The following is a 12,613-nucleotide window of genomic DNA, read 5'->3' on the forward strand; positions in this document are numbered from 1 at the left end:
GGGGGGAGGGGGAACCTCTTGCTGCCCCTTTAAAGTGGGTGGGGGGTGGGGAGGAGAGTCCCACTCTCTCTGGGGCTGGTGATTAACCTGCTGCTGGATGGGCTGTGCAGGACCGCGTGTAAATAATGCTGGCCGCCCAAGTTCCTCCGCTGGACCCGGGCGAGGGAGGGAGGGCAGCCCGGGAAGCGATGTGTCATCCCAGCAGCCAGGGAGATGAGAAGCCACGCCCGAGGACTTGGCCGCAGGGAGAGGAGCCTCGTCTGGAGGTCCCGATCTGACTCTTCCCCCATCCTCAAAGGTGCCCACATCCCGAGACTCCACGCGCTTCCCCAGACCCAGCCGGGATCGCAGCACCAGAAGCAGCCAGGGGCGGCGGGGGGAGCAGAGGCGGGGGTGGGGGGGGGAGGTCCCTCGAGGCCTGCTTTCAGCTGCCAGCCTAGGGTGAGAGTTTGCCTGCACAGAGCGCCCTGCTCTCCACCACCACCGCTTGGGCAGCGCAGCTATCTGGACGGTGCCCGGAACATCATTGTGTGATGCAAGCGGTTGGGGGAGGGATGTGTGAACATCCCAATGCGGAAAAAAATATTCCCAATCAAATCTATTGCGGGGATAAATCGGGATAAACTTGCCGTGTGACCACAGCCCAAGTCTCAGTTTTATCACTCTTTATCCTGGCAAGGGATAGCATCCGTGTCTTTCATTTTAGTTATTTTATGACTGATCAGAACAGGAAATATTCCGTAGGAGCAACTCTGTGGGCTATTAAATAGGCTCCTGAGAGGAAATTTACTTACAGTGCAGCTTCATAATTTATGTGATTGAAACGAGAAAGAGAACACAATCGAACGCCCAGTCGTGTGATTTCAAGAAGCACTCTACTCTTGCAGTCCCAGGAATCCCCACCCCCAAGAGCCATTGGGGTCAAATCCTCCCCCTGGAAACGAGCGGCCCCCATCCGAAACGGCACTTACCTGCCTGGTTTGTGGTGACGTTGACAGCCACAAACTGCCGGGCTGCTGGACTCTGGCTGGACACGCCGTTCAGGGCCTCGATCTCAAAGGTATAGTTTGTGTGGGCGAGCAGGTCCGCCATCATGACCGAGGTGTTCCTCAGGCCGCTCTGTCGTGGGAGGTACCGGACGTGGCCGCCACACGCCTCGCACTGCCCCGAGTGCCAGTTGCACTTCTTACATGCAATGTAATAAGACACATCTTTCCTCCCACCAGTGTCAGCCGGAGGAATCCATTCCAGAAAGACACTCGTCTCGTTAACATTTGAGATGGCGCTCCGAGGAGCAGAGGGCGGCCCTGGCGTGCAAAGCGGAGTGAGAGAAACACAGGGTGAAAATCGGACTCAAAGTCCCTGCCCCCCCCCCCCATGGCCTTGCCCTCCCGACAAAGGGCAGTGTTGTGCCCCGGCCCCTGACCCCCTGTGCCCGTGACCCCGAGCGGCCCCAGAGGTGTCCCCGTATCCAAATGGGCTCAAGGCGGACTCTGGGGGGGGGACCTTCCTGAGGAACTCTGAGAGGACGACGAGAGGTCATTATTCATGAATCCGGGACTGTGAAACCACGCGGCTGGCTCTGTCATCTCACCCCCACCCCACCCCCAGTCACCTGCTTCTCTACCACAAGGGTTGCCAGCTCTGGTCTGGGAGATACCTGGAGATTTGGGGGGGGTGGAGCCTGAAGAGGGCGGGGTTTTGGGAGGGGAGGGGCTTCAATGGGGGGCACCATGCCACAGAGTCCACCTTCCAAAGCAGCCGTTTTCTCCCGGGGGACTGATCTCTGTCGCCTGGAGATCAGTTGTAATCCCCAGAGATCTCCAGTCACTACCTGGAATCTGGCATCCCTGTGTTGCATAGCCTTATAGTCAGCATCTCTGAACACTCAGTATGCGTGAAGACAGCCTGGACGAGCACTTTGGGTGGTTAAGTCCAAAGCCAACCTAGCTCAGTATTCCCTTTAACCAGCTGGAGCCGGGTTGTGATCCACGAAGGGTCCCCTCATTGCCTAGAGCTAGAAGAGCTGCCATTTACAGACACACCCCAAGCCCCCCTCAACAGCTCCCTGGCCACACACAGGAAGTTCCAATATCCTCTCCTCCGTGTTTGTTATCACTGGCATAAACATAAATCCCCAGTAGTGTACCCGGACAATATTGAGAATAATTTCCAGTTAATTCACAGCTACAGACACCAAGCAGAAAACTGGCTAGAAGCACGAAGCAAGGCGCTAACTTGGCATGTATGTACTTGTAACCGGCACGCTACTGTGCCATGCAAAATCAGATGTCCTCTTCTTTACCCTTTCATATACTCATCAGCCGAAGGGAGGCCGTGACGGCTGGACAAGAGTTCCTGAATTGGCCACTGATGGCTTATGAGGGCAGGTGGCCAGAGAGCACCCACCACCCACCACCTGTGCGGACCCTAACGCGTTTCCCAGGCTAAGCCTATCTTGCCACTGGCTGGGGGCAGAGTTTTCCCCCAGAGGCTCTGCCCACAGCTGCGACGCCATTTCCTCTCGAAGTCATTTTCCTTTGCTCTGGCTTAAAGGGGAAAACTCCGGGATGGCCACAAGTCATGCTTGGGGAAAAGTACAAGAGCACTGGAGTCGCCTAAGAAAAAGTACAGGCATGCTGGGTCCAGCCTTCACTTGCATGATCGGTAGGATCTGATACTACTAAAACGCCTCAAGTCCCTAGCAGGTTTCCTTTCTAGGAAGTTCACCTTGAAGGTTCCTGGAATGTTTGGCCTCCCTTTCGCCACATGTAAAATGCATGAGCAAAGTTAATGGGTTCAAAGCGAGGCCAGCCCACAGGACACAGCCCCCCCCCCTCCGAGGACCCTTCTCAGCTCTCCAACTCTACCGCTTCGGCAGCTCAGCAGGTTCAGCCAGAGAGAATCTGATATGGCAAAGAAGCAGGTGGGGGTTGGTGGGGGAAGCAGGTGGGGAAGGCTGAGCCGAAGAAGGCACACTCCCCCCACGCGCACGCTGAGCCGCCTTCCACAGCAAGAGACCAAAGCAGGCAGGGGGGGGGGGGGGACTCGAGGGGCAGGGTTGGGTCCCGGAGCACAGCAAGACATTTGAACTGTACCGTCTGGGGAGGGCGGGCACTTTTTGTACCCCCAGTACCCCAGAGACCTTTTCCTCTGGGGGTAACGACATGTCCCGGACAACCTTTCAAGAAACCGCGGCCCAACTTGATGTCGTCACAGAGGCTGCTTGCATGTCTGCCCTGTTCATCTGGGAAGCAGGGGGGGGGGCATCCAATTGGAAGAGGAAAAGGAGTGCCCAGGTGAGCCTCCCCGCCCCCCAGCTCTCACAATGAAAGTGAGTCAGGCTGTGGGGGGCAGACTGTGGGCACAGCAGAGGGTGAGTGCCCGCCTCCAACGGCCTGTGTGCTACCCCCACCACCCCGATCCCCCCCCTTCGCTTTAGACACGCTTGGGCAGATCCGTGGGCCACCAAGGCTGCTGCCTGCGCCTTTGGCCCTCAGCAAAGAGACAGGCAGGCAGTGTCAGGGGTTTGGGAAACGGCCTGAGTGCCTCTCCGTTCCGCTCTGCCTACAGCCCGGCACTCTTGGTGGCAGCAAAGCAGAGCCTCTGCGGAGGGCTCGATCCCAGAAAGGAGACATTCCCATTACAAAGTCCATGGGAAGCCAGTGTCCGTCAGATCAGAGAATAATGGGATAAGGATGAGACAGACAGAGGCCGGTCCACATGCGCAGGTTTATCAGTAACTGAGCTCATCAAATAAACCAGACATTCAATGCAAGCAAACTCACTTGTGCAGGCCATTGTGGGGGGATCCGTTTCCTTTCGGTAATAGTTCTCTTCACACACACAGGAGGTCGATGCTGCTTCCCATGTGTAACTGTGCGGGGGGCATTTCGTGCATGTTGGACCCTGTGGGGAGTCCTTAAAGAATCCTGGTTGGCACGCTGCAAGACATAAACCAGAAATTCAGTGTATTTCCCCTTCTGCACGGTCAGCATTGCTTGACAAAGACCCCACATGAGATATTCTGTGACGAGGCGCATGCCGGCTTAGAGGCACAGGAGAAGGAGGCCGTTGCCCCATTCGGCAAGGCAGCTGTAGGAATGAATGAACTACAAGAGTTAAGGGATGAAAAAAGAATGAGAAGAATTGTGTTGCGGTCATGCAAATGATCAAACCATCTGGAAAGCTGCTCCGTATCAATAACTTCCCATGTGCCTGTGTGTACGGAGACAGGAGGGAAAACATTTATCTAGAAAATAAGGAGCTGCGGTGGCTCAAGGGGAACCCCTGCCCACACCTGGGGGCTGGCAACCCTACTCACACAGTGGCCAACCAGTTCCTCTCTATGCCCAACAGCAGGGCCCAGGTGTACCCATCAGATGAGCTTCTTTGGCCAATGGGACAGCCACGCGGGCCTCTCCCTATGAGCCTCCTGTCTCACAGAGTAGCCAACCAGTTCGTCTGGAAGGCCAAAAACAGAACACAGAGGCCGAGGCCTTCCCCTGATGTTGCCTCCTGGCTCTGGGATTCAGAGGTTTAGTGCCTCTGACTGTGGAGGTTCCCCTCAGTCCCCATGGCTGGCAGCCACTGATCGACTCCCTGTGGCCATCACGACACCACAGTTTCATTAACAAAGGAATAGTGTGATTGTGTGAATGAAAGCCACTGCTCATGGTGATTACTTAGGATCTGTCAGACCAGGATCTAAAATCTGACTTTGAAACTGGATTACTACCCATAGTTGGACTTAACTATGACTTTGTGTTATGTACAAAAACGTGGACATCCTAGCTTGAAGTTCCTGATGCCTTCACGCACTCCCCAGCTACAAAGATGCCTGGCCAAAGCAAAGCAACGAACCACCATTTCTCAAGGCAAACTAGGATTTTGTTAGGGACGGTCGAACACATACCGGGTCAGCTCACTCCCTGCTCTTCAGTAGGGATCAGGAAGCCAAACAATCAATGGTCGGCTCAGGTGCTCACAGCTAGTTTGTGTGTATTCACAGGAACAAGCCACACGAAGCTGACTCTCAGCTGATGAGAGATCAGTTGGGCGTTGGCCTCTTACGTCCTCCTGCAGGGGAAATTTTGCTCTGTACTGTTTTCTGGGGAAGGGGGATCAGGAGCTGACTCCCAGATGATCAGCTTGTGGTCAGGTTGTTGTCGAAGGCTTTCACGGCCGGAGCCCATCAGCTGTTGTAGATTTTCTGGGTTGTGTGGCCATGGTCTTGTAGGACCTGACGTTTTGCCAGCAGCTGTGACTGGCGTCCTCAGAGGTATAACACAGAAAGATGGGGTACTCTCTGTGTCAAGGTGAGAAGAAAAATGGTAGGCAGGTAATCTATATCTACTCAGGAAGGTGGGGTAGGGCTGAGTCATTATCTTGTAGGAGTATCCCAGGCTGTGACATGCTAATGGAGGAGCTTTCCTGAGGAGGTTCTTTTGCATATGGACTTGGCTGTTAAAATTCTAGTCTCATCTGTAGTTCTATTGTAAGATGTAGAGCATTATGTGTTTTTCAGAACAGGAAACCATGCCCTATTTATTTTTAAACTCTCTTCTTTCCTGTTGAAATTATGTTTATGTTTATGAATTTCAACTGCTTCCCTGTGTAATCTGACATGGTAACTGGATGTGTTGTCCAGCCTTTCAGTGTCTTGGAATAAGATTCTGTGTCCTGTTTGAGTTAGGCTATGTTCAGCCACTGCTGATTTTTCAGGTTGGCCCAGTCTGCAGTGTCTACTTTACTGCCTCCTAGACATACTGAGATGCAGCAAATACAGGTGGCAGGGGTGATCAGAAGCCCCCCCCCCCACTACTCCATCTGGGAGATACCATAAGAAGGAAAGGGAAGCCTCCCTTGCCTCTTCCCCCCGCTACCTGCCTCCCTCCCTGCCCGGCTCCTTCCCCTGGCTGCTCAGGGCTGCCTCTTGGCCTCTCCCATTCTGGCCTTCCCCAAGTTCGAGCTGGGCCTTGTCATCTGGCCACGTCCCTCCCCACCTCTGCCTGGGTCCAGGCCAATGCTCCCTTTAAGCTGTGGAGTCTTGTGAGCAAAAATTTTACTTTGTGAGCTACTGGCATTAAGGTTGTGAGTGAGCAATTTAGCTACTGCATAGATTGCTCTGCTCTGGATCCATCCTTCCTGAGCTAAGACAAAAATGTGTGAGCCGGAGGCTAAAAAACCGTGAGCTAGCTCACACTAACTCAGCTTAGAGGGAACACTGGTTCCAGCCACTGCCCTGTCCTGTCCTCCCTCGCCCGGGTGGGGAGTCTGGCCTTGGCTGTCCTGGGCTCGGGCAGTGGGGGGGGGCGGTCAGGTCGGGACTGGGTGTTGACTCCCAACAATTTATTTGAAACATCTATTGGCCACCTTTCTCCCTTCCAAAACTTAGGGCAGCTTACAATATAAAGAAATATGAATAAAAATAAAAATATTAGAAAAACACATAAAAGGTTCTAATTTTAAAAACTCCAGCCAAGACTGCCAATAAATAAAAATTAAATCCATCAAACACAGTCCTAAATAGAACTGCCTTCAACTGGCTCTCAAAGACAGTATCTCCCCTTGGGAGACTCCTCCATAATTGTGGGGCAGCCACTGAAAAGGCCCTTGTGTACCCATCAGATGAGCTTCTTTGGTCAATGGGACAGCCACGAGGGCCTCTCCCTATGACTTAAAGATCAGAATTAAGGCTTTAAAGGTCAAAAACAGTTTAATGGCTGTAATACTGGGGTCACATGATCCCAGGAACTGGCCCTGACCATCAGTCTAGCTGAAGCATTCTACAACTTCCAAGCAGTCTTCAAGGGCAGTCCCAAGAGAGCACACTGCAACAATCCAGTCTAGATGCAACTAAGGCATAGTTTGCTGTGGCTGTTACCTGACTGAACCAGGTCCTGGTTAATACACCAGTTGAAGCCAGGTGGAAGCACTCTGAGCCCTCACAGCCACTTGGAACAAACAAACACAAGGCAAGGAAGGGCTCCTGGCTGTGGGGAGCTATAGGGAGGGAGAGGAGAGAGGGATGGGGCCTTTTCTCATTCTCATTTTCCACACTTGTAAATACCTGTTTCGGGGGGGGGGGTCTGTTCTGCACAGGTCACCGGAAACTGGAACCTCCTAGTGGTTGATTTGATATTACACCAGGTTATGTCTGGCATATCCCTCTGCAGATTTAAACTGTGGGTTTTTATGCAATGCACAACCGCTGTAATATCTAACTGACCACTAGAGGGTGCAAAACATGTGCAGAATGGGGGGGGAATCACCCTGTAGAAATAGGAACTTGCAAGTGAGAAAAAATGAGAATGCGGAAAAGTCCTTAGTCGATTTTGAAGGAAAACATCCCACGGCGACATCATGATGAAGCACAGGCACCATCGGCCCCCACTAGGCAGCCCCGATGCCAGGCCAAATGATGCCATTACAGGAATGTGTCACTCTTCACTGTGTTCTTCATGGGGCATTACAAGCAAGAGAAGCCCCGCTCCTAGTAGAAGACAGTCCAGCATGCAGAAGAGAGAGAACCCGAAGCAGGCCTCCTGCCTTCCTCATGACTACCTCCTAAGCAACACTGTTTCATCTGAAATTTCTGCTCCTGCACTTTATTTGAAACCTGCTCCAGCACTTTAAGGTATTAATCTTGTTATGGTGTTTTAGGACTGATTTTAATTGCATTTATATATGTGTTTTTATGTAAGCCGCCCTGAGCCTGCTTTGGCAGGGAGGGCGAGGTACAAATCGAATGAATGAATGAATGTTTCAGTGTCTCTGAACCCCCTCGGGAGAAGGTGCTCTTCAAGAGAATCAGGAGGACCCAGACAGTCTCGGGGCTTGTAGGTCAATACCAGCATCTAAAGTGACCTTAGAAACAAACTGGTCACCAAAGCAGTCGGTGTCGTTTGATCACACTCCCAACTGCCTCCAACTCTAAGATAATTGCACCGGTTGCCAGCTTGTTTCAACAACATTTTGCCTCAAAGGATGCATTAATTATCATGCAGACTGCGTAGAACTGCCTCCCACAGCTAGCTGTAATTAGCCATGAAGGTTAATGGGGAGGGGGGGGGGGGGAGGTGGTCTCAGAGAGGAAACCGCAGGCTTCACATAACAGTGGTGGTGCTTTGAGAGGAGGGGGAGGGGAAGAGAGAAAGGTGCCACCGCAGAGGTATTCTGGGACGGAGTTCTGGGCAGAAGGGGCAGTCAAAGTGAGCTCAGCATCTTGGGCGAAGGGAAAGGAGAAGGGGAGTGGGCCATGGCTCAGTGGCAGAGCATCTGCTTGGCATGCAGAAGGTCTCAGGTTCAGTTTCCAGTTAAAGGACCTCCGCCTGAGACACTGGAGAGTCGCTGCCAGTGCGAGGAGACAATGCTGGCCTCGATGGGTCAGGAGTGCTGGGGAGGGCCACTGGCTCAGTGGTAAAGCATCTGCTCAACCTGCTCCCAGGGGCATTCCCCATCATCTCGCTGGTTGGTGCTCTATGAAAAGCAGCCCCCTCTGCCCCGTGGTGTCGGGGCCACCGGTGCTGTGAAAGGCGGGCGAAGGCGTCTGCAGGAGAGGAAGCAACCCCTGATGAACGGAGCCGCGGAGGGGGCCTCATACGGAGAGCATCACTCCACTCAGTTTGCTGCTCAACAGCTTTCGTGCCCTGGAGTTTGTGCATTTGGCACATCCTTTGTTAGCTCTTGCCAAAGCACCTGTGCAGTCCCCATTGTTGGCCTCGCCCCCCCAGCCCTTGACTGCCAGGCCGGCAACGTTGCTGGGCCTGCCCCGCCCACAGCTGGTCTCTATCCTGGGCCCAGCTCTGAGCTCCCCCCAGGAGCCTCCTCATGCAGTGCGGATGGGGGTGGGGTGGTTCTGCAGCAGCTCCACGGTTTGGTCACTGACTTCCTGCCGCTTCACAGCTGACGCAATGTCAAGCGCCTGCCCTGATGCTGCCGCCACACCCCCCCCCCCCCCCCCCCCCGGTGCCTTGCTTTTGAGGCCAGGCGAGGGGTGCCCTTTAGGGAAACGGTCTACTGTGATTCACTGTCTTCACTTAAGAGACCCTGTTCCAAAAAAGTGAGTGCCTTGGGGGGGTGGGGTGGAAATGTAACAGCACCAGCCTGAAGGGGAGAGGGGGTCTCTGCAGGGAAAGTGCTGCGAGGAACCCTTTTAAAAGATTATCTTCCTCACTGCTGTGTTTCCAAATCTCCCCAGAGAACATGCAAAAAACTGTAACTGACGGAACTGCAGCTGATGGACTCCTTGAAATGTGCTCTAAGCCAGACATGTGCCCCCCCCCCCCGCCAAAGACCTGCCTTCAGGGTTCCATACACTGGGGGGGGGGGCTTGTTAGCTCTGACTGGGAGACGGTCTTTGAATGCATCTTGGTGTGTGTGTGGATGTGTGTGTGTGGGGGGGTGGAGGCTGACACACCTGCTCCTTTTTAGCCAGGAGAAAAGAATGAGCAGTGGGCGGGAGCCCTCCGGTTCTGGGCACTCGAGGGCTATTAGCGGAGCAGAGAAGAGCCCCACCATACCCCGGGAGGCCTCCCATGAGTCCCAGCCCCTTCCTTGAACAGGGCCATTGAAGAACTGAACATACGTGGCGAAGGGGGGGGTGGAGCCTGAGGATTGCGGGGTTTGGGGAGGGGCCTCGGCGGGGCGCGAGGCCACATAGATCTCCAGGGAAACTGATCCCTCTCGTCTGCAGATCAGCTGTAATCCCAGGAGAGATGAGAATGCGGAAAAGCCCTTAGTCACTTTTGAAGGAAAACATCCCACGGCGACACCATGATGAAGCACAGCCACCATCAGCCCCTGCTAGGCAGCCCCGATGCCTGGCCAAATGATGCCATTACAGGAATGTGTCACTCTTCACTGTGTTCTTCATGGGGCGCCGACACCCTTGCAACTCCAAGCAAGGATGCGATGTGGCCTTGTGCCTCTCCCAGACCACGGAGAAGACTCGCCACAGGACAGAGGAGTCCTGCCGCCACAAGCAGATGTCAGCGCCACGAGGGGCAGGGCTCCAGAGGCCCAGAGAAAGCAGATCTCTGTTCAGACCCTTCCCTTCAAACGAGGCTCATTTGGAGGAGCCCACCCCAGGCGCTTCCTCCGGCACGGCTTCTGCCTGCCACCGTCCCTCCCCCCCACCCACATGCGGTGGCAGCCTCTGGAGCCAGAGAGGCCGAGGGAAGCTGCCTGATGCTGACTCAGCAGGGGCGGATGAAGGCTCGGGGGTGCCCTCAGCACTGACCCATCTTGGTCCCCCCCCCCTTTCCACACTGACACAGCCCATTTTACTGGTTGAACTTTCTGGCCAGATAGACAATGCAGGTTGCTGCAATACAAACATGTATTCATAGGATAACACAATAGACTGTACAAACTAAGCTTTTCACCCTTTCCCCAACTTTGCGGTGCCCCCTCTGGCCCTGGTGCCTGAAGCACCTGCTCCGTCTGCTTCGTGGTGAATCTGCCCCCGTGACCCAGTTCCTTGGTCCGCCCAGGCCAGCGTTCTCGATTTAGACCACTGGCAGCTCTCCAAGGTCTCGGGCTGAGCTCTTTCCCGTTGCCTCCTGCTGGACGCTTTAACTGGAGATGCCACCGAGGGCTGAACGGGGGACCTTCCCCATGCAAAGCGGAGGTTCCTCCCCTGAGCCACGGCCCCCCTCTCTCAGCCCATCCTCGGGCCAGGAGAGTGCTCGTCCACAGGACACTTTGCGGCCATTGCCCCGCTTTGGTGGCACAGCAGCTGGTGGCCACAGCACGAGCAGGGCCAGATGAAAGGAGGGGCACAGCAGAGACTGCTTGCGGAGCAGGGACCCTTCGCTCACCCTTAACACGACATTTTAACCACAGATTGGGAAGGTAAGGGCTTCACTGGGCTTTTGCTCCTCGGTATTCGCCTAGAGGCATCTGGGTGTCCATGAATGGATTACCTTGGCCACAGGAGCAGGCCCTGGCCTGAACGGCAAGGTTACCATGATCTCGTCAGACCTGGGAAGGAGGGTTGGAGCAGGCCAGTACTTGAATGGGAGGCCTCCAAGGAAGTCCGGGGTTGCTACGCCCCGGAAACCCTAGGAGGGGCTGCCATACGTCAGCTGTGACTTAACAGCACTTTTCACCACCACCACCCCTGGAAGCAAGGGAAGGACAGCCGGACCTAAGCTTGAAGTCGGTGGCACAGCCTCACAGCCGTCTCCCCGACAGTGGCCAAGGCAAGGGGACCAGCCACGCTTCCCCTCCCCATGCGCACCTGCCCTCTTAAGGACGCTGGGTCCCAGGCTGCTGCCTGTGCGTCCGGCCGGCAGGTGAGTCCAGCAGCAACTTCCCAAGCGGCAGGTGGCTGATGCTGTCTGCTCCTCATTCTCTTCCACTGTGACCCCAAACGCCTCTGTGCCCCTCTGCCGCCTCTGATGTCTGACAGGAACTGGCCTGCAAGGGGAGGCCAAGCCTGGGACCATTCAGCACCCTTTAACCCTCCAGATGAGGCCTGCCTGTCAGCTATGCTGCCATATGGTTTATAGGCCTGGGGTTCGCCTGCCTGACCTGTGTACGAGTTGGTACCACATTCCTTTCCTCTCGCTTCTTCCCTGGTTATCTCTGACCTTGTACTCCTGCATATGTAGTGTCTCCACTGTAATTAACCGTTTCGTTTCTCAGGCGAGGGTCGAGGATCGGTTACTCTTTCCTCTCCGTGGGAACAGGGGCGATTGGCCCACAGGTGGGGGGGGGGCTTTCGAATCTGCTATATTATTGTATGCTTGTTCCTGGCTCGTCATTCCTAACAGTGACCATGTTACTGCAACCATAGTACTGACAATAAAGCAAAACCTTTCTTGTGTGCTCCGTTGTTTGGCTGTGGGTCCTGACACTGCCATGCTCCCTGCTTCACACAGGAACAAAACAGAGCTGGCAGCAACAAAGGTGGCTGTCCCAGCCAAGTCTCTCTCTCTCTCTCTCTCTCTCTCTCTCTCTCTCTCTCTCTCTCTTTCGCGTCTGTCTCTCTGTGTGTGTGTGTGTAAAATGTGACCCCGTTGGGTTTCCAAGGCAAGAGACCAACAGAGGTGGTTTCCCATTGCCTGCCTCTGCATAGCAACCCGGGACTTCCTGGGTGGTCTCCCGTCTGTCAGCAAGCTGCCATGGTGTTCTGTGTTACTTGTGTCTTTGTACAGTTGCTCACCCCCCCCCTGCCTGTTCGCCAGTATTTTATTCTGCTGTAATGCCTAAGCCAAACAACTGGAGGATGTATTGGGGGAGTTCGCTTCACTGCCAGCTTGTTGCTTTTAGAGCCTGGGAACTGCACCTGTGTTATGTCTGGAGATAGCCTGGTTCTCAGGGAATGAGCGCGAAACCGTTTTAGTTCACCCGCCAGCGGGAAAGTGACCCATTGGTTCTGTACCTGTTTCAAATCCCTTTATTATGCTTGCCCTAACCGTTTGTAGTCAGTTCTAACAAAGAACGTGTTTGAGTGTCTTTCCAAACGGGAAAGTGACCCATTGGTTATGTACCTGTTTCAAATCCCTTTATTATGCTTGCCCTAACCATTTGTAGTCAGTTCTAACAAAGAACGTGTTTGAGTATCTTCCAATGCTTTGAAATAAAATCTTGCTTTTAAAACGTG

The 12,613-nt window shown here is 54.3% G+C and overlaps 1 protein-coding gene across 1 annotated transcript in view; it reads right to left on the reverse strand.

Annotated features, from left to right (window-relative positions):
* The window catches only part of EPHA5 (EPH receptor A5), a 274,966-nt gene that overhangs the window by 126,268 nt on the left and 136,085 nt on the right, over positions 1–12,613 (reverse strand). Inside the window, exons 4-5 of the mRNA XM_015418676.1 lie at positions 3,789–3,944; positions 972–1,307 (exon numbers count right to left, since the gene is read on the reverse strand). Of these exons, the coding sequence (XP_015274162.1) occupies positions 972–1,307; positions 3,789–3,944 (492 nt within the window). The remainder of the gene's footprint in view (positions 1–971; positions 1,308–3,788; positions 3,945–12,613) is intronic.

This window comes from Gekko japonicus, unplaced genomic scaffold (genome assembly GCF_001447785.1).
Source record: "Gekko japonicus isolate JY-2015 unplaced genomic scaffold, Gekko_japonicus_V1.1 scaffold583, whole genome shotgun sequence".
Taxonomy (NCBI): domain Eukaryota; kingdom Metazoa; phylum Chordata; class Lepidosauria; order Squamata; family Gekkonidae; genus Gekko; species Gekko japonicus.